Here is a 21677-nt window from a genome sequence, read left to right as displayed (position 1 = left end):
AGTCATATGCGCTAATCCTGTCTCTTGGACCAGCTCATGAATTGTATGGCGTCGATCACTCTCCAGTAACGCGGAAAGAGCACACGCTTCTTCTTCACTGACACTAGAACAAACTGGCTGACACATGTGTGCCACATTTTGGGGTCCCTCGTTGAAGACTTTTACCCACCTTGCCACTGTTCTGTAAGGCAATGCAGATTCCCCGCAAGCCTCTTGAAGACCTTGATGACATTGTCATGCGCTACGGCCTCTGGAACATTCAATCTTTAACCAACTCCGTTGTTCCTGTTTCGAAAACACCGTGACAACATTACATTAGACCGCCAGCTAACACGAGGCTCTGTTCTTCTCATCACTGCGCATGCGCGTGATGTGGGAAGGGAGAGTCGATTTGCTCTGAGGTAAGGTAGGTATGTAACTAACGTGTGGTATAGCCAACATTATTTGGTTCCGTTGCATGGTGTTTCTACAGCAGTGTTGCCACTATTAAAGGTCCAATCCTCATATATATATAAACATACTTTTGAGTCACACTGGACAGTTAATCTAACCATTCTATAGTTGGTGTAACAGTTCTTAATCTTTAGTACTGTATTATAATTTTGGTTTGAATTTGAGAATTCCTGGTTTTGTGTCCTAGGAAGTAAAAAGTTGTTTATAGCAAGCACTGATTTAAATTTACAAGTAACTTTCAGGTTGCATATACTGAAATGCTTTGGTCTAAATTCAGTATGAGAGTTAAGTGTCCATAAGGTTATGAGGCCATATTCAGTCACTAGAGTACTGATAATATTCTTACAGTTTTCTAGCATTAAGAGCTAACTCGTCCAGAGGTTTCCAGCTGTTGTGGTAGTGTCTGGTAGTGGGCACAGGTGCAAGTCTGCGAGTATACACTTTGCTCTTATAGGCATGTAACCCTGAATGCTGTCCAGTAACCCCTTTTACATACTGTAAAGGTAAAGTTACATCTCATCTCAAGCATCATGCTATGAAGGTGTATGGGGAAGAGGAGTTACAGCTCTACACAATAAAATTAACATTAAATGAAAATAAATGGTTAACTTTATGCTTAAGCTGCTTTTCTCTCTGGGGAAGAGCCCCCTGTTCCCATTTGACAGAAGGCTGGGGGAGCCCCATAATCTCTTTAGATACGATGGAAAACATATCACATAGCTGGTTAGTTCACTAGCCCATCTGTTCTGTGTGAATGGATGTTGTACTTTATGATGTCCATTGCAGTTTAAACTTCGGGTGACAGAGTGTGAATCCTTGTCCCTATGCTCCTCTGTCCCACTGAAATTACTATTTCTCTCATACAAAAATTTGCATTAACATTTTTATTAGACATATTCTGCTAATCCTACTAATCACTGGTTATCAGAGTTTATTTCTACGTCAGTGTCATGTTTGCTTACAGTCCTCTTCCATTTCTTTCTATGTTTCATAATATATAAAGGTAAAAAAAAAGATAAAGTTGTCCATGTGCTTAACTAATTAAGCACTATGCCATGGAGGTGTATGGGGGAGTGGATGTATAGATCCACATTTTCTTGACCTCAGCCCTAGCTGGAGACGAGTGGTCAGCTTCACACCCCTGCCACTTTACTTGCGGGGACAGAGCCCCCAGTACCCATTGGATAGGAGGTTGAGTGGACTCCAAAGCCAGTCTGGACAACATGGAGAAGAGAAAATTCTTGATCCTACTGGGACTCAAACTCTGACCCCTCACTCATCCAGCCTGTAGCTAGTCGCTACACTGACTACACTATCCAGGCTCCCCGTTTCATCATATATATCTGCATTTTTGCTCATTTATTTTTGCATCCTTTTCTTGACCAACTTCTTCATCAGTATCAATGAATCTCATGTCCAGAATCTTATCCCTCCAAATCTTTGTTCCTTCACAACTCAGTATGTGGGTCCATCTTGTTCTTCACTACATATGGACCGACTGTGCTGTTCATTTTTTTCTCCTAACATCCTTCTTCAGTTTCCAAACTCCCTTTTTTCCACTATACTCTTCCTGTCCCGGTAGACCCTGTACATAATTTTGTATATATGTCTTCCTCAAAGTTGCTCCTTGGCCGTTTTGCTGCATATTATTCTCTCACCGTTTTCCAAAAATTATGCAATTTTAAGGTAAAAAGTAAAAGTTCAGTTTTATAGCCCATTGAATGAAGCTGAATGATGTAGCCAAAGAAGTGAATTATTTCTGGATGCTGGATTAGTCGATTATCACACTATGCAGTAATGAGTGCTTGTTTGACTCAGTCGCATATTGCAGCAATGGGACCAAATTATTATACAGCTTGTATTTTTCTTTCTGCTTTATGTGAGCATAGAGAAGTAATGTAAATTGTGAAATATTTGGAAATAAAGTAACTGGAGTAGTGTGGTGTTCAGCAATCGAGTTATATATGAAAAAGACAACATTTTCTTCTCAGAAGATAATAACACAACTGATTTTTAATTTGTGAATATAACTCCAAACTGGCCAATGATTGGTCAGGCCCCATCAGCCTCAAGTTTTTAGCTTTACCATTGTATCCACAGTGGCTCCAAACCCACTCAGCCAGGACATTAAGCCGACCGGTTTTACTTCATATCCTGATGCTTCACTGCAGATGGCATTTATATTTACTGGTTTATGTGTTACTTGGATACCACTGTTAAGGGTTGCATGTCTGTGAAGCAGCGTGTAATGTAGTGACACAATACGAGCATGGGAAATCCAGCCAGGACTGGACCGTAGTAACAGATCAGAGATCATTTAGCAGTAGAATTCAAACTAAATACTGTGATAGAATGGAGAGATGAACCTTTAGAACCAGATTAAAGAAAAAACTGAGTAGAATCTGTCAGCACATCACCTTCTCTAGGAGTCCTACTCTCTTTCCTGTCGTATTTTGCTGAAAGCATGTTGTATTATTACTTCTGTGTTAGATAAGCATGAATGGTTCATGACAGAATCTCTTCGGCCTTGACTACGTAGATTTTAATCAAGCATGTCTAGGTAGATCTGATTTAGAAATGTTGTTTATCATAATCATAATGAAACTAAACAGGTTGATCTAGAGCTAACACTCTGGATTTGCATTTGGGAAGTATTATGTATGATTCTTGAAGTTACACTTCATTTTAAGTCCCAACAATGGAAATTTGCCCAGTTTTACATTTGGTGCATTATGTTCGTAACATTCAGGCAAAAAATTACACTGTTTAGCTCGTGTTCAAGGCTTTGCTGACTAAAGAAATGGCATGGTATGCAGGCCATTGTCTTTGCACTTACGTTGTTGTTGTGTTCAAACAAACATATATAAAATTGCTTGCCAAAGTCATTGTATAAAGCAACCCACATTTTTCTATGCATTGCTTACATCATTTTAATTTTCCTAATTACACTTCTCAGGATTTTGTATTTATTTTAGGCAGCCCCTTCAAAGGTGTAAGATCGAGGTTGCAATGTATAATATTAAATACTGCATCTGTTATGTCAGGAGACATGGAGCTAATCATTAATGTTGTGATTGGGTTGGGTACCACCCCTGCTTAATATTCAGAAAGTTCTGACTTCAAATCTCAGTCCAGATGCCATTTATGCATTATGAGGATCTTTTTACAGTTTTCCTCAGTTCTTCCAGGAAAATTCAGGGATAGTACCTCAGATTAGGCCATGACCACACCCTTCCATGTCTTTTTCACTTCATTATTCACTGATCAGTGGTATATAACCTGAGCTAGTAATGGTATTATTAAAAAAGCCATAAATACAGTGGAACCTCACTTAACGAGCATAATTCGTTTCAGAATCTTACTTGTAATGCGAAACACCCATTAAGGATAACAATTTTTCCAATATAAATTAATGTGAAATACGATAATGCGTTCCATGCTGAAAAAAATACTCAAAAAATTTTATGTATAACGTTTATTCAAAGAAAATTATATATACATCGTTAAGGAGCGTGAATCATTTTTATCTTTTCGTCTATGCGGAATGAACCAACCTGGAATGCAAATTCGATTTGCAGAAAACAAAAAAAAATAGAAATAATTAGTTTATTATTTATGATACTGTGACATGTTGCGCAAAGCCGAGCCCCCCCCCCACACCAGCAGTGACGCGGTGGGTGAGTCAGCGCTCCCCTCCCACCCCTCAGCGGTAACGTAACGCTCGCGTAATAGGCGAGTAATCACCCCGCATCCTGGCAGCTATGCGCGGTGACGTCACGAGCGGAACCGAAGATAGCCGAGCCCCGTAACCGGGTAACTATGCAAGGCGAATCAACAGCGGTGACGTAACAGGATGACGTGGCACTCATTAGGCAACAAGCAAGCACTGCAGCTATATAAGTGAGCTGCACAGCTGGTACGAGTCAGTTGTACCGAGTCAGTCAGTGAGTCCTGGAGCTACCGCCGAGTTAGCCAGCAACTAGTCAGTGGTATTCTGGCATTTCGAGTGTACTAATTGTGATACTGCAGATAGCAGTAACCGTAAATCTGTAATTTGGGTGATTGTAAGTGCGAATGTGAAATAAAATTCGCTACATCGAATACATCGAGAATTTATTTGTCGCGATATACGCCCGATACGCGACAATACATATCTAATTCTTTTTTACTAGAAAGTTGTCTAGAGACATTTGTTTTTGCCGACGCTTCAAAATTTGGTGAAAATGCGACACAGCATTATCATTAAATAAATTTGTAGCGCGCATAGCCACTGCCTTATTAAGGTGATGCTTCTCAGTGTACGATGCAACAGTTTCCAATGTTTTCAGCATTTCTCTTATTGCGCCAGAAGATTGTTGCTTTGCTGTTACCTCCTCCTCCTCTTCTGACAAACTCTCCTCCACAACTTCTTGCTGTGAAACACAATGCAACTCCAAATCGTGCAAATCGTTGATGTAGACCGACTGTATGTGCGTGCTAGATCAGCCACGCTCACACCTCGTTCTCGCTTTTCAGTGATTTAACGTTTCATTTCTACGGTTATTTTTATTCTCTTATGGCTGACTTTTTGCGGCTTTTTCTTTGGGGACATTTTTGCAAGGGTTATTAAACTTTGCACCAAAAAGATCACAAATAATATGTCTGAACACAAGTTTGGAAAAATGTGTGATCACAAGCGACACTAAGATGCTAGCGGAATGAGTGCTAAACACAGACTGATGTAGCAAGTGCACAATCTGGGACTTCCCCTCCGTCACTCATTATGCGAAACATCGCTCATTAAGCGAGTCATTTTTTTACAATTTGTTTTGTTTGTTATGTGAATTACTCGTTATGAGATGTGCTCATTAAGCGAGGTTCCACTGTATTATACCACTGATTTTTTAATATTGTAGCTTATGAAATTTTGTTTTAATTATTTGTTCATTCACATCAGTTCACAAACAGTCAGTATTACATTTCTGACGTAGAGAATATGAATATTCAAAGCGGCATGTCGTAGTTGGTTTTGCTTCTAAAATTTTCCACAATTTTTATTTCCTATATAAAGTATCATGCACCATACTTTCTTCTGAATTGTCTATAGCTATGAAAGATAGTAAAATGGAATTGCCTGAAGTAGATAGCTAATTGAGATTTTGATGTAAATTTAAAACTGTTATTGCAAAACTGATTAATTCTTCTGTTTCCATTAATGGTGTACATTGGTGTACAAAAAACAGGCCATTCAGGAAATAGTGCTATTATTCATTTTGCCGGGTAGGTTAAGAAACAGGAGAAAATAATTTAAACACAAGATCTAAGATTCACACTGTCATGAATAGTAAAGCTACAGTCTTCTGTTGACTGATGCCATGTTTGGTAGGTATGTAACAACATTTTTGAGGTACCTGTTGCAGCAGGCTTCTCCAAACTATTTGTACATGTCTACTAGTAAAGTATATTGTGTCATGTCCCAGAAGACAGTAATCTTAATTTAAACGTGATTTTTCTGAGGATGCTCAGTCTCTTGATCTTATCCATTGTCTTGCGTTCTTAAAACAGGACCAACATTTCAGAAATTGGTTCTGTTTCTAGTTGTAGGTGAAAAGCTGCAGACACACCTACTGAGTTGCATCCATTAGAAAGAATTTTCTCAGTTGTACATTAACTGGGATTAATGCTTTCTAACTTAACCTGAGTAGGTGCCTCCACGTCATGTCACCCAAAAATGGAAACTGATCCAGTCTCTGAAACGCTGTTCTTGCAGGATGTTAGATGATGGTCCAGAAACTCAGTAATCCCAAGTGAATGTATCATCACAGGAACCCTTCAAGAATAATTTTTCTTGATTCTCATACATCGCAGATGCAGTTACACATTCATGTTCACTAAATGTACCTTTCGAAGATGGCCAGAAATAGTATAATGTCATGGACTGTGACAAATATACATATGTACCATTCGAAAGAGCTGTGTACTGAACTTCTCAAGAAGTTGCCCGTACAGCAGTGAAATGTGGACTAAGATGTGTAGGTTATACTCTCAGAAGCTGCAGGGAGATTTCAAATATCCATCATGGGACTTTTCACAGAAATGCGAGATTTGAGGTCCTAATAGCAGTGCTTATGAAGAGTTCTGTCTTCAGAAAAATATTGCCATATAGTCCGTTGAAAGTTAAGTGACGTTTTGGAGGAACGTGTCGCCAAAGAATAAGCCACATAAGAAGCCGGCATAAAGCAAGTAGCATTCTACCTATTTTATGCTATCTTATTCTTTGACCCTGAAGATGGAGGCAAAAATGTTCCTCCAGAATACCAATTGACTTTCAACGGACTACAAGACATTGTATCCCAAAAGATAGAATTTTGCAAAGAAAATTTGTAATAATGTATTGGTGTGGCCTCAGTCATATATAGCAAATTTGTGAATGTAGTGGGTGACTATATAGAATGTTGGTATCTCTCCAATTTAATTTGAAGAATTTCAAAATAAACAGATGGTCAAAAATGATGTGTCATGTGTAGTGACAGATCTCCAGTTATTGTGACTGTGCCTGTTATCTATGAGGGGAGAATTTTGGGTTCCTGTCTGTGGGATTGGTGAGCAGGTGGTTGGAGTGGTTGCTGAATGGTTGGTAGCTGTTAAATTATAATTGCACACAACCTACTTAACTGTAAGTTGAGTGCAAGAGTTTAGGGTTTCGCAGCATTGGCCATGAAGGTTTTTGTCTTGTGGGATGCAACATGATTTTGCCTTGCAGATCATTATTGTCTGCCTGAAACATCTTTGAGTGTACATCACACCTAGGGTAGGTGCCTTGTGCAAGTGATGTCCTCTGTGTTTGAGATCTCCAGTGTGGCGAATCTAGTAACTGGCGAATGGTGATGTAATGAGTGTGTCACTGTCGGGTGATAATATAACATCAAAGACGTTTTAGACAAGTTTGCTAAATTTTGGGAGCACGCGGTAGTGTAGTTGGTTGAGGGGCTATGCTACAAGCCGGAATGTCTCAGGTTCAAGTCCCGGTGAGGTCATTGGATTTTTTTCAATTGACCTAATCCTTCCAGCCACACTATGGCCCTGGGGTTCACTCAGCCTCTAACCGAAATGAGTACCAGGATTTAATTAAATAATTTTCCTGTGGAGTAAAGCGCAGCCAGTGCATAAGGCTGACAACCTTACCGCCATCTTTGAGCTGACTGTCTAGAATATGTGGGAGCCTTGACGTCTCACTACCCTATAGGCCTTCACGGCCTGGTACAGGGATAGCTTTACTTTTTTTTTTTACTAAATTTTGAGTGTCACTGAAATGTTGGTAACAATGTAGCTGACTGCATAAGGTCACAACCAAGCGGTTTCATATACTGTTAATGCTGTAGGCTTGTGTTCAGAAGTGTTCAGTTCGAATCGTGTCCACGACACCAAGTGTCCAAATTGATGTTTCTCATGGTTTACTTCTGTCTCTCCATACAAGTACCTGGATAGTGCCTCACATTCCAAATCACTTCCAGTTCACTGTTCGCCAGTTATACTATAATTCAACACCGGGTAGTCTGAGATATTGACTGTGTCATAAAATAAACCACAAGGCAAAAATACATATCATCACATCCCAGAATACATCAGCCATCATGTGTAAAGTGAGTATTTATTGTCTTTCAGCATTTTTGTTTTTGTTCCACACTTCCTAATCCTTGAATGCTAGCAGTTCATTTGAATTAATGTTATGCAAAATGGCTGATCATCAGCTATGTTTCTGAATGTTTTAGACAATGGTACATCATGATCAGTTCTAGCTGGTGGTTAGTCTCCTTCTTCTCAACATGGATCCAGTCCCAGGACAATCCATACTAGATTAATGGTGGACATACAGGCAATGAGGCATTCTTTTCTCCAAGTAGTAACATTTTCCTCTGTACCATTTAATATTGCTGCAATATTCTGTGTTATCTATGATGGTTGTTAAAATGAAACCAGTTGGAATCTTCAGGGCAAAGCTGTGGAGGCAATTGAAAATATTCCAAACAGACATTGAAGCAGGGGTCCCATTGATGCACCAGTTAATAGATACCATCTACAAAGAACTCCCTGGGCTACTGCAAGAACCAGCGCACTATGATGGCCTTGACATCTTCCTCCAGTCTGAATATACACCCCTAAGATCCTCAACATCACCTACATACAGTTTTATTGTGGAAACCACTAAGACTTTCATACCACCAACAAGAGATAGCGTCCCATCATTCTCATGAAGGCCTCATTATTCAGGACGCATTTCACTCCATGCAGCGGAAGAGGCCAGACCAACCCCCATTCGGTCTGGACCTGTCGCTGTGAGACTTCCAAGTGGTCAACCCCCTCAAGAAAGTGCTATATAGCCATTGATTTGGGGTGAACAAAGATGTTGAGAATCTGGTGGTGGTTTGAGCTACAGCCCAGGGATCTCTTTGCACAGAATGTCCTTCGGCTGGTGCTAGGATACCTGCCTCAACACTGATGGGGGCTATTTTTAATGACCTCTGCTCCTAGAAGAATCCCCAATCAGGTCTAATTCAACAACCTTCATATCATCAAGAGCTGATGCAGCAGGCCCATCTGAGGCCACAGGACCGCGGGACTGAGTCTCACCCCACTGCAAAGAATAAAAGCATAATTACATGCAGTTAGTTGATTGTGTTGTTAATGAAACATGAATTTGGATGTACTGTAGGTTTCAACCGCAGTTGTTGAACCTTACAATGCTATACTATATACACACCCAACTTTGGAGCACTGCGAAGTTGCCTTCATTGTTGATAATCAAGCCATATATGAAATCTGCAGAAGGAACCTCAGCATTGATCGGCCAACATACACGAACCTCAACAGGCTTATTGGACAGATTGTATCAAGGTATGTGACTATTCAGTTTTTGTCATTGATCTTTCCACACAATTTTCCCACTTTGCTGAAAGTTCTGTTCACATTTCCCTCCATCCATGATATATATGTAGATTAAAATTAACTCAATGGAGCTAAGTTAATAGTTGCTCAGCTACTCAAGAAATTCCCAACATTTTTTATGTAACCTGAAGGTTCATTACTGTGGTAACAAGATACCACCACTGATTCCTGTCCTGAGCCAGATGAATCCAATTCACATTCTCCCAACCTGTTTCTTCAAGTAACATGAGTATCACTCCTACTTTGTATTTTGGAGATCCTGGGTTCTTATCTGGAACTGGAGACCAGCTATCCTGGTTTTCTTTGGTGTGTCTAGAAACACATCAGGAAGATACCTCAAATTAGGCCTTCATCTCTTCCTTTTGCAGCCTTCCTAATTCATCAGCAGCTAATCATCCATACATTTCATGGCATAGTCTTTAGCTTCTGACACCATCATTAAATAAGTCACAAGTAAATATAAGGTATCCCTATAACAGATCATAGAGGCCCATATGGTCATGAGATGTCGAGGCTCCCTTGTGTTCTAGACAGTCAGCTAACAGATTGTGGTGAAGCTTTTGGCCTTATGTGCTGGCCACACCTTTACTCCTTATACTCATTTCTGTCAGAGGCTGAGTCAAGCCCAGGGCCACTGTGCAGCTGGAAAGATTAGGTGAATTGAAAAATCCAATGACCTCATCGGGGAATCAAACCTGCTACCTTCTGGCTTTTAGCATAGTGCCTCAACCAACTACACTACTGTGTGTCCCCCTAAATCACAGAAAATAAATATTGAAATAAAGAGTCATGAACAACCAGCAAGTTGGGTTGGGGTCTAGCAACTCCTTATCGTAAAATTATGCATGTGTTATGAAGTGTTATGCAGGGCCTTGGGTTTATGTGATTTTGTGGGCACGGTAAGGAACCATAACAGCCTCATAGAGGCAGGAAATTTCTTGGCTAGCGGAGCGATTATTAGTTTCTCTAGAAGGACTTTTCTGCTCGTGGTCAGTTAATTTATTTTGGGTTTTTATTCAGGAGTTGCTTGGTTTTAATCTCGGCTTGGACACCAGCAATCCTGACTGAAATGTTTTCACAGTTTTCCTCAGTTGCTCCAGACAAATAGCACCTTTGTTAGGTTATAACTGTTTCTTTCCAAATCCCCACAATTCATTTTTCATCAGTCATCTTGCCATTCAGCACAGTATACGAGTATTCTAGATACTGACATCATCATAAATGATACCCGAAGAAAGTTGCTCTCCAGTACAGGAAAGAGTGAACATGGATGAGGGCTGGTGTGGGTTGAGATTGGTACCTTACACTCGCACCCTGCTGTTCGCATCATATTTCTTGAGTTATCACACAGATAGGGGTTTGCAGGGAGAGGAGTGGTGGCTGTTAGAACACTGCACATGTGCACTGCTGTGTTCTGCCATCTGAAAGAAAGATTTTTGGTAATGCATAGTGGTCTGTAGAGAGAATACAGAGCTCAGGGCGATTATTGTCTGTTAGATGGATACCTGTCATGTGATACTAGTTACTTACCTGCCGAAGTTCCTTTCCACAGCAGAGCTGGGGAGTGTGAGGCTCATAAATCATACACAGTACCACAGTGCCCCCATCCCCTCAGACAACACTTTTAACAAACCAAGAATGCAGACAGAGGAGAGCCTGTAAGGAATAGAAGTTAAAATACAAGTGACACTTAGAAGTGGGAGGAAGGGATGTAGCAGCTAAGGAGATGGATGATGGAGAATCTGTGCTCGTTCTTTCCCTGACCCGAGTTTTCAGTTAGATGAGTATGTACCTGCATCTTGTCATTGTAATTGTTTACATGTTTATATTTCTTGCAGCATCACAGCGTCCTTGAGGTTTGATGGAGCTCTGAATGTAGATCTGACTGAATTTCAGACTAACTTGGTGCCATATCCTCGCATCCATTTCCCTCTGGTATGTCGGGTTCACTTGTGATAGCAAATTTATTTAAGTTGAGTTTTAAAGTTGTTTAATGGTGTTTTGACACAGCATTTAAGGCTGTTTATTTAGACTTTGACCATTGTCCCACTTGTTAACCTACTTTCCTTGTTTTGAAAAAAAATTCAGGAAGTTCTGGGAAGAACTATTTGCCCAATTTCCTCTAATATGACACAGACTGCATATAAAACGAAAACATTAAGGGGGACACACAGCAAGGTGATCTCATAAGACCCCAAAGTTACGGGGATACACAGACAGATGGGCAGACAGAGAGCAAGGTTATCACATAAGCCTCTTTTTATTTTTTTAAAAAGGAGACTTGTAAGATCATCTTGCTGTCTGTATGTTTATATATTCTCCTAATGCATGAAAGCTGGAATAGTAGAGCCAGAAGAAACAGGCATCACTAGGCAACAGCTCACTAAACATGTGCCCACATCAATTAATACACCCGCAACATTGGAAAAACTCTTGGATGCGAAATTTTCTTTGTGGTCTATGTCATATCAGATACTCAGTATGTAGTGACAGAAAAGTAGGTGATTAGTAGTTCTTCCAAGAACTTGTTTTATGTAAGATCACAATCTTTCAAAAATAGTTTATTTTCGATCTCCAGGTAGAGAGAATATGAAGAGATTTATACTCTGTTTCACCACCAGGTAGAGCTGCAGGCCCAGAGCATGAAGGAAGCCCTACCTGGGACCCTGACAGGGTTGAAATTTCTCCCATTTCCTGTCTCTCTCTAAAATGAGGTATAGAACCATGAGGTTTGATGTCCTCATAATGATGGCTGTGAACGTTATTTTCTCCTAAGATGTGATGCTCTATAGTCTGGTTCATGCTGGCTCCATCTTCAGGATAGAATAGTAAAATTTTACTCATCAATCCTGAAGGGTGGAGTCATCAGGTTCCCTCAAAATATGAGCAGTAATCTCCCAGTCTGTACTGTGTCCATTTCCATAACAGTTCCCTTTTTAGAACAGTTCTTATTTGGGAAAACTGGAATGGTGAACAAAGTCAGTAAAAATTGGCTAAAATTAAATTTGTTTAAGACACTTGAGCATTTTCTTTTTACATTTACATAGTTGCATATTCAAACAAATTTTATCTTTCAGGCCACTTATGCCCCTGTGTTGTCAGCAGAGAAGGTTGGCCACGAGCAAGTGACAGTTGCTGAGATAACCAAGGCCTGCTTTGAACCACAGAACCAGATGGTACAAGTGTAACCATTATGCCTGTCTTTATGTGATATACAAGCAGATATAAGGGGGCACACAGTAGTGTAATTGATTGAGGCACTATGCCACAAACCAGAAGGTCGCAGGTTCAATTCCCAATGAGGTCTTGGGATTTTTCAATTTACATAATCCTTCCAGCCACACTATTGCCCTGGGGTTGACTTGTCCTCTAACAGAAATGAGTACCAGGAATCTTCCTGGGGGTAAACAGTGGTTGGCCGGCATGTAAGCCTGACAATCTCACCATCATCTGTGAGCCGATTGTCTAGAAAATGTGGGAACCTTGACATCAGACAACCCTGTGGGCTATGTTACAGGGATAGCTTTACCTTTTCTTTTTAAGAAGATGCAGGGAGTGCTATATGGAAGGCAGATATGATCTCGGATAACAGAACCTCCACCTTCCCTTCGTAGTCTGTGGTCACATACATCACAGCTGTGTTATCTGTCTGTCCATAGCCACTGCTCTAGCCTTTTGAAGCCTGAAATTTGTTTAAATAATATTTAACAAGATTATAATTGTGTACCATATACTCTTAGCAGATGCGTTGAGCAAAAAGAATTGTAAATGACATGCTAACTGACATCCATCCTCTTCAAATTTACTTGTAAGAAAACAAAATGTAGTGAATGGGACAAAAGGAAGAAATATTCTACAATTCCAGAGGTGCCCTGTTTTAGATAAACTTAATAATTAAGTTTGATGAACTCTTTCCTTATAAGAAGCAAACATTAAATTCACTTGCAACTTGTCAGTGTGAGCTGGTATTTAAATGGGCTAGAAGTCAGAATTGGATAAGCGAAGAGTGAATATGAAGATTCCACTGCTTACATTATTGCACGCACAAAATAACATGATGTGTGTGTATATAAATTGTTCATGCCTCAAAGTTCTATTGGAATGGAACGCTATGTTAAAGGAGGAAAAATATCGACCATAAATAATGATGCTAATATTAAAATATTTTGTAATATATAAGAGGCATGAAATTTTTGGTTCTTGTGGCAGTAAATACTGAGATTACTCTCCTCTGGAATGTGATGTGATATATAGTCTCATAGCTGGGTGAATAGGGAAGCAGCAAGTTACTCCAAAATTTTGGTACCTATCTGCCAGATTACTTGGCATCACATCACAGAACACCATAATCTTTTTTGAAAGGTATTTATAAAAATGTTGCTAATTGACTTTCATAAAATATGGTAAAGTTGTCCCTGTGCTTAACTAATTAAGCACTATGCCATAAAGCCATATGGGGGAGTGAATGTATAGACCCACGTTTTCTTGTCCTCGGCATTACTTGGAGGTGAGTGGTCAGCTTCACCTCCTGGCCGCTTTACTCCCAGGGGAAAGAGCCACTGGTATCCATTAGAGAGGAGGCTGGGTGGGCCCCAGAGTTCATCTGGACAACATGGAGAAGTGAAAATTCTTGCCTCTACCAGGACTTGAACTCCAACCCCATGGTTGTCCAGCCCGTAGCCAGTCACTTTACCTATTTCGCTAAATAGTTGTGACAGTAAAATAATAAATGAACACATTGCAGTGTGTTCTCAGTATTTTGTTTACATTATTTAAAAATAAAATTATAGGAACCAGGATAGCTCAGTTGGTGTCACAGCAGTCTGGTTCTTGCAGCAACGCTTCTGTCTGGTATTTTGGACATGCCCAGTTTCAATCTCTGTCAGAATTACAACTATCTTGACTGAGGTTTTTGTGGTTTCCTTTCTTCAGGTGAATACCAAGATAATATCTTAAATTGGCCACAACCACTTCCATGTCCTTTTAAATTCATTTACTTTCATCCAATTATCTGACACTGTTTGGCCTTGATGATCATTAAATAAACCGTATTAAAAAGGAAAGAAATCAAATTGAAATAGGAGAGTGGCGGTATCCTGTATGGTTCCTATAATTACCATGTGTCAGTAGGTGAACTGCGATCCACGCAAGGGGAAGTACATGGCAGTCTGCATGCTCTACCGTGGTGATGTGGTGCCCAAAGATGTTAACTCGGCCATCTCCATGATCAAGAAGGAGAAAACCATCCAGTTTGTTGAGTGGTGCCCCACAGGTTTCAAGGCAAGCATAACAGACGTTGCATGAAATCAATACATCTCGCAAACTAAATACCTCTGTGTAAACGCAGGTTACGTTTTTTCTCACAAAAAGTACAATAATTTTTCCGCTTTATGGTTGTAGGTATAGTAATTGTGTTTTTTAGGTTGGTATCAATTATCAACCACCAACAGTGGTTCCTGGTGGAGACCTGGCAAAGGTAGAGCGAGCAGTCTGTTGCTTGTGCAACACCACAGCCATCATGGATGCTTGGATGCGAATAGACCATAAATTTGATCTGATGTTTGCAAAGAGAGCTTTTGTTCACTGGTACGTTGGCGAAGGCATGGAAGAAGGTGAGTTGGTGGTTATGTAATGTGGAAGTTGAAACACATTCTTATCCATAGTGAGCTCTCCTTTTTAATAACTTCAATGACTTATCTTCATTATAATAAAAATATCTAAATGTAGTTCAGTTCTTAATGTTTGGAATTATACTTAATAACTGAAACTTGAAGCTGAATTTTCAGACCTGATATCTTCTTTCAGTATTGTCCTCACCATTTCGTGTCAACTGTACTACCAGATCAGTGCAAATGATTTCATATGTTATTTGGGGAATTTATCAAATACGCATTCTAGCTCTTCATAGAACCTGTCCTTCATATCATCAATTTTATCTTCTGTTGGGGCGTGAACATTTAGAACAATGATATGACACCAGCGACCTCCTAGTATTATGTATGACATCCTATCACTAGCAAACTCTACCCTCGCTGATATGATTCCCTTATGTACAAAAAGAACTGCCAAATTCATGATTCTCATTCCCTTTGAATTCAACGTTGGAACTAGTCAGTAACCCAGATTTCAACTTTGGCACCGTTTGGATCCACAGGTGAATTTTCAGAAGCCCGGGAAGATCTTGCAGCTCTGGAACTGGATTACCAGGAAGTGCAGGAAGATGCGGCTTCTGATGAAGACAACGAAGAGTACTGAAAATGATGATAATGTTAGATGTGATGACCGGTGTTGCACGTTGTCAAGTTGTATCAAGCAACATGAGCACATAGAAGTACATTTTTATTCCTCTGTTTGAAGAAATACACAAGAACCTTGGTTTGCACATTCATTTTGACATTTACACTCACCGACAATGCATCACGTGTTACCAACTGATACAGTTTTATCACCAGAGCCTGTAATATTCCACAAGATAGACGTTGGTAGTCATCACAGATATGTGTCAACATTTTTAACATGAGCGTTTGAATGTTGTACCTGAACATCATGTTGTGTTCTTTTGTATATAATGTACTGAGAGCTCAGCACTGCATTCTAAACATCTGACACCAGAAAGAAATATGTAATACAGGTTTCAGGAGGTTCTTCTGGATAAGCATTTTCGGGAAAATGATAACAGACCTGTTGGCAGAGCCTACAGTGCGCTGTTGGCACACTGTGTTAACTGTGATCTCTTGCGGCATCACAACGATGTTATTGTTAAGTATAGATATTGTACTGTACTATGCAGCCATTGGTTGTTCATAACTCTGTAGACATCAGATACAATGTCTTGTCATCATTTAGCTACATGTTTCGCCCTTTACAAGGTCATCATCAGGTCATTATGTACAAGCATCGGTAGTGTAAGCCAGTACAGTGCATACACTTCATAAAGAGCTTGCAGCATCCAGTCCTTGGGTGAGGAGGAGGAGGAGGGGTGGTGGGAAGAAAGGAGGTGGAAGAGGAGGAGATGATATAATTTATTACAGAAATTTATGTTCAGTAATTATGAGTCTAGGAACAACTGGAAAAGACGTTACGCAGAAGGAAAACCATGGGGGACACTGAGAAGGAGGGGCTTTGGGAAGACAGAGAGGTGAAGAGCCTTAAAAAGAAGAAATGTCAAAAGAAGAAGAAGAAGAAGTATCATCAGTATTGAGTCTGAGCTGAAAACTTGCATTGATGTTACTGTGTTCAAATTCAGTTTGTAAAACAAATGTAAATAGAAATGGCAAAATGAACATGAAACCCCTTTTATGTTTCATAAAACATTGAAATGTGAACGTAATTAATGATATTGTAATAATGTCACTCCAGTTAACACTGACAAGAGACTAAACAAGACTGCAAAATATGTATTCTATAATGTAGTGCACAGTTGTCATTAACACTGTTTTCTCTGTAGATTATGTAAAGATTTGTCAGATGGAATTTTACCACAATTTGATCAATAGTTCATGATACACATAAAAAAGTATATTTCTGGCTTTAAACAGGAGTCAAAGACTTTTTGAAAATGTACTAGCCAAACATTTTGGTTGTGAAAAAACCTGGATCAGTATTATTTCAAGGTGCCTTGCTGTGGTTGTCACCTTCAAACAGTGCACAAGATTCATTTCTTTCTGTTGTACAGTGTGCTTGAAATACCCAAAGGCCAGGCACAAGATAATGGGAGAAAAAATTTGAATTTGAAAGAGACATTTATTATTACAATGTATTGAATTTGGTTGATCTTCACTTCTTCGGATGTGGCCCTCTATCAACAAGTGACCAAGTAAGATTGTCAAGCCATAAATTAATCACCACCCAAAATTTTTTTGGTTGCCAGAGGTGCTGGGGCCACTGTACATTTCAATCCACAGCCTAAAGTAAAGTGGTATTTCTTGGAGATCAGTATAGCTTAAAATCAGAATTTCTAAACAACTTTTAGTGAAGGTCTTGAATGCTAAATGCTTATGTGTTGCTTAATTCAGAAGTGGTGAGACATGACTTCTACTTAAGGAGCTCTTTGCTTTGTAAAGAGTGCCTAATAATTCTATGAGAAGAAAGTATGAAAGCAGATGCATGCTACCAAAAAGGTTCTCAAAATGGGCGTCTGATTCATGACTGACCTTTGCACCTTACTTTTATGCACATTCCGTCCAGTATTGTCAGTATTGGTACTTAGAGTTCTGTGAGAATGCACTGGAGGGGAGATAAGTCTCCAAGCCAGGGATATGTATGCTGGTGCCACGTCCAAATGCAGGGTGTCTATCATTATAATTATGTTGTTACTCAGAGCACATGAAAAGTCCAGTTAAGAAATCCAAATCTTCTGAAAAATCAACCCAAAAAATGTTGTGACGAGCTTATAAAGTTCAGTGTTTGTACCATGAAAGGCCTCATTAACATTGAACAGATATTTAACCTCTTAACATAAGTTTTTGGAGAATATAATGGCCAATTTTTGCAGAGGCCTCTGTGACACTAGGGCCATAGTATCTTTGGCAACAGAAGGGCATAAACATTGTCGTTAAGAAGCCACCAAAAGAAAAAAGTCCATGGGTTCAATGAGATCTGGTGATCCTGGTGGCCGTTGCTCCAAAGACATTGACCTTGGGACTGTCTGTTTCATGTTCATGTGACCCATGGTAGTTGTCACTCTCCGTATCGCCAGCTTGTGCCAGTTCACTTGCCCTAGCAGTTGAAATGTTGTCTCATTACTGAGAACCATTTTGCAATACTTTCAAATATAAATCTACCTAACAGTCACAACGGACTGCAACCTAGGTGCCAAATTTAAGCTTTGAACTGATACTTGTTTCAACTGAACAAGGCAGGATAGTTCAGTCAGTATAATGATGGGCTACAGACTGGACAGCTGAGGTTTGTTTCCTGGCAGGTGCAAAAGGTCTTCTTTTCTCCACAGCATCCAGACTGGTTACTAAGGCCCACTCAGCCTACTGTCCAGTGGGTACCAGGACCTCTTTCCCTAGGAGTAAAGTGGCTGAAGCATGAAAGGGACCACTCACCTCCATCTAGTGCTGAGGTCAATGGTGGACCTACACTTCCACTGCCCCATATGTCTGCATGGCATAGTGCTTAGTACAATTATACTTTTTTTTTTTAATCCCTGTAACAGGCCATGAAGGGCTATAAGGTTGTGAGACGTTGAGACTCCCACATTTTCTAGACAATCGCCTCACAGATGGCGGTGAGGTTGTCAGCCTTACGCACCAGCAGCCCTTTACCCCCAAGATGATTCCTGGTACTCATTTCTGTTGGGGTTGAATCGACCCCAGGACCATAGTTGGCTCAAAGGATTAGGTATATTGAAAGAAGTCCACCTCATCGGGACTCAAACCCCTGACCTTCTGGCTTGTAACATAGTGCCTCAACCAACTATGCTACCAGGTTCCCCACTGTAACTTTTTTACCTTATATATAGTTTATCAGTTCCTTAAACATGCTCTGAGTAATAAAAAATTAATTCATAAGCTTTATTTATTGCTGCAAGCTTGTTGGGTGTGAGGCAACTGGTGGAAATGTAAAATGTTTAGTAACCTTTACAGCCTTCTGCCTCCCACAGCAGTTGTACCTCACAGGCTTTTGTATATATATATGTGTGTGAGTGTGGTGTTCTATCACAGATAATATATAGCGTTACTGTTTGCACCTTGTTCTCTGGAGTTGTAATATTTATTAAACTGTCTTTTAGCCAAGCTGTTTTTTATTGTTCTGTAGTCTGTTCCTAACTTCTTCAGAGCCTGTTTTTTAACCATGGTTACTATGAAGATATTGTTCTCGGAGGTCCAGTGCTTTCCTCATGAAGGAAGGAATGGGGAAAGAAAGTAACTTGGACCCAAACCAAGGTATAAAACAGCAAAATTAACAGCTTTTCAAATTCCCTCCCCAAAATGAACCATTTTTTATATTTACACATATCTGTTATGGGTTATAATTTCCAAGATACAGAGCATGATGGCCAGGTACTGTGAATCATGTATGTAGTTTGAATTCCAACGAAGAAAATTCCTTGTACTGATTCATTACCTACCAAAAAGGCTTAGCAAGCTAGCTCAAGCAGTCATGCTCCTGACTTGAATTTGTGAGGTGCCTGGGGACACACTCAACCAAGATGCCAGCTACACTGAACTGAGGTTTATCATGATTTTCCTCGGTCCTTCTTACCAGATGCTGTGACAGTACTTCAGATTAGGCCTTGCCCCTTCCACATTCTTTGTCAACCAAGTGGTAGTTTAGTTGCTTGAGACACTAGGTTGCAAGGTGGAAGATCGTGGTTTCGATTCCTGCTGAGGTCATTGGATTTTTCAATTTACCTAATCCTTCAGGCTACATTATGGCACTCGGATCGACTTAGCCCCTAACAGAAATGAGTACCAGGAATCTTCCTGGGGGTAAAGGACAGCCAGCACTTAAAGCAACCTTACAGACATCTGTGAGCCGATTGTCTAGAAAATGTGGGAGCCTCGACGTCTCACAACCGTATGGGTCTCCACTGCCTGTTACAGGAATAGCTTACTTAACCTCACCATCTGTGAGCCGATTGTTTAGAAAATGTGGAAGCCTCGATATCTCATAACCCAATGGGTCTACACGGCCTGTTAGAGAGATGGCTTTTACGATATATTTTACTTATCGAAATGTAATTCTCTTTACATTAATCTAATTTCCTTAGCCGCATCATCGATAGATCTTTCTTTGTATGCGAATTTGGATTCGTGGCAGAAAAGCGTCTGCTTTTGTTTGTAGTCAGCACAGTCATATATCACTTTGTGGCTGTACAATACTGTGTTATAAATTCGATTTCCGCGCTGTTAAAGAAGAGGAAAAAACATGGTAGATTGACCTTAGCAATCTGTAACCAAAAAAATTAGAATCCATTAACTGTATGAAAACTAAGAAGATATCTGCTGACGAAGTACATTTATCATCAGCCAGCAAACAGGAGCCATGTGATGTGTAAAAATGATGGGAATTTATAGCCGAATCCATTTTTAGAATTAAGAATAGCCAGTTACTAAATCTTTCCTCTTTTTATATCCCCACTCGCAGCCCTGCCAAGTGATATCAAAATTTGTGCCGTCAATCTCTCCGTCTGTATGCATGAAAAACAGATAACCCGATTTTAATTAAACTTCACATATAATAGTTTTACGGAATATTGAGAGCCATTTCATTTTCTACTTAGTGCGGACGACAGTAGTGGACACTTCACATAAACACCTACATACTTATCTGCCCACATTTCGTGTGTAACTCGCTAAATGTTTATCAGAACGAAAACTGTTCCGCACAAAAAAGGTGAAGACAAAATCTGAACACACACTTTCTATTTTCACGACTTAGGGATGATTATAGACGGGTTTTTGATTGGTGAATAGATTTATTGACCACTTACAGGTCGGAACTACAAATAACNTCACCTATGTCTTCGTCTTCCTAAGAGTCTTTTTTTTCTGGCTTTCTCACCAAAATCCTATATGCATTCCTCTTCTCCCCATTCATGCTACATACCATGCCCACCTCATCCTCCTTGATTTTATCATTCTAATTATACTTGGAGAAGAGTACAAGTTATGAAGCTCCTCATTATGCAGTTTTCTCCAACCTCCTGTCACTTCATCTCTCTTCGGTCCAAATATTCTCCTCAACACCCTTAGTCTGTGTTCCTCCCTTAATGTCAGAGACCAAGTTTCACACCCATACAGGGCCACAGGCAAAATTATAGCTTTGTATATTCTAATTTTTATGTTTTTGGACAGCAGACGGGAAGACAAAAGGTTCTGGACTGAATGGTAAGCAAGCATTACCCGAGTTAAATCTCCTCTTAATTTCCTCCTGAATCAGGTTTCGATCTGTTATCGTTGTTCCGAAATATCTGAACTGTGCCACATTTTCAAAATATCTGTTACCTATCTTTATGTCATGATTTTGCCCTGCATTTTGGTGACGAGTCAGCAACATATACTTAATTTTCTCAGTGACAAATAACAATGACACTATTGCTAATTCCCACATTACAAATCTCAGTCTGCTTTCACTAGATATTTGCTGGTAACGAATCTTAACAATGAAGGTTCTCAGGTTTCTATTCTTAAGTCGTTAGCCTCTGAGGAATATCCCGTAACTGAATTGCAGCGCAAATTGTCTTCCAGATAACTCCTAGGTACGGACCACGCAGAAACCACAGTCCCGCTATGGTTGTAGAGGTGTTTACCGCACCGTTGCATAGCAACGGTCGCGGCGCAGACCAC

At 39.9% G+C, this 21677-nt stretch overlaps 1 protein-coding gene across 5 annotated transcripts in view; it reads left to right on the top strand.

Moving 5' to 3' along the window:
- Positions 1–18562, top strand: part of LOC111865355 (tubulin alpha-1C chain) — a 55891-nt gene extending 37329 nt beyond the window's left edge. For all 5 annotated transcript variants that reach the window (XM_023853303.2, XM_023853304.2, XM_023853301.2 and 2 more), the window contains 6 exons: positions 9146–9327; positions 11217–11313; positions 12456–12554; positions 14509–14658; positions 14801–14990; positions 15533–18562. In XM_023853303.2, coding sequence (XP_023709071.1) covers positions 9146–9327; positions 11217–11313; positions 12456–12554; positions 14509–14658; positions 14801–14990; positions 15533–15633 — 819 coding nt within the window. In that variant the 3' untranslated portion in view covers positions 15634–18562. The remainder of the gene's footprint in view (positions 1–9145; positions 9328–11216; positions 11314–12455; positions 12555–14508; positions 14659–14800; positions 14991–15532) is intronic.
- The last annotated feature ends 3115 nt before the right edge of the window (positions 18563–21677 follow it).

The sequence above is a fragment of the Cryptotermes secundus genome, unplaced genomic scaffold (genome assembly GCF_002891405.2).
Source record: "Cryptotermes secundus unplaced genomic scaffold, Csec_1.0 scaffold17, whole genome shotgun sequence".
In the NCBI taxonomy this organism is placed as follows: Eukaryota; Metazoa; Arthropoda; class Insecta; order Blattodea; family Kalotermitidae; genus Cryptotermes; species Cryptotermes secundus.
The sequence above is the reverse complement of the archived record's forward strand: the minus strand, read 5'-3'. Positions and strand labels throughout refer to the sequence as shown.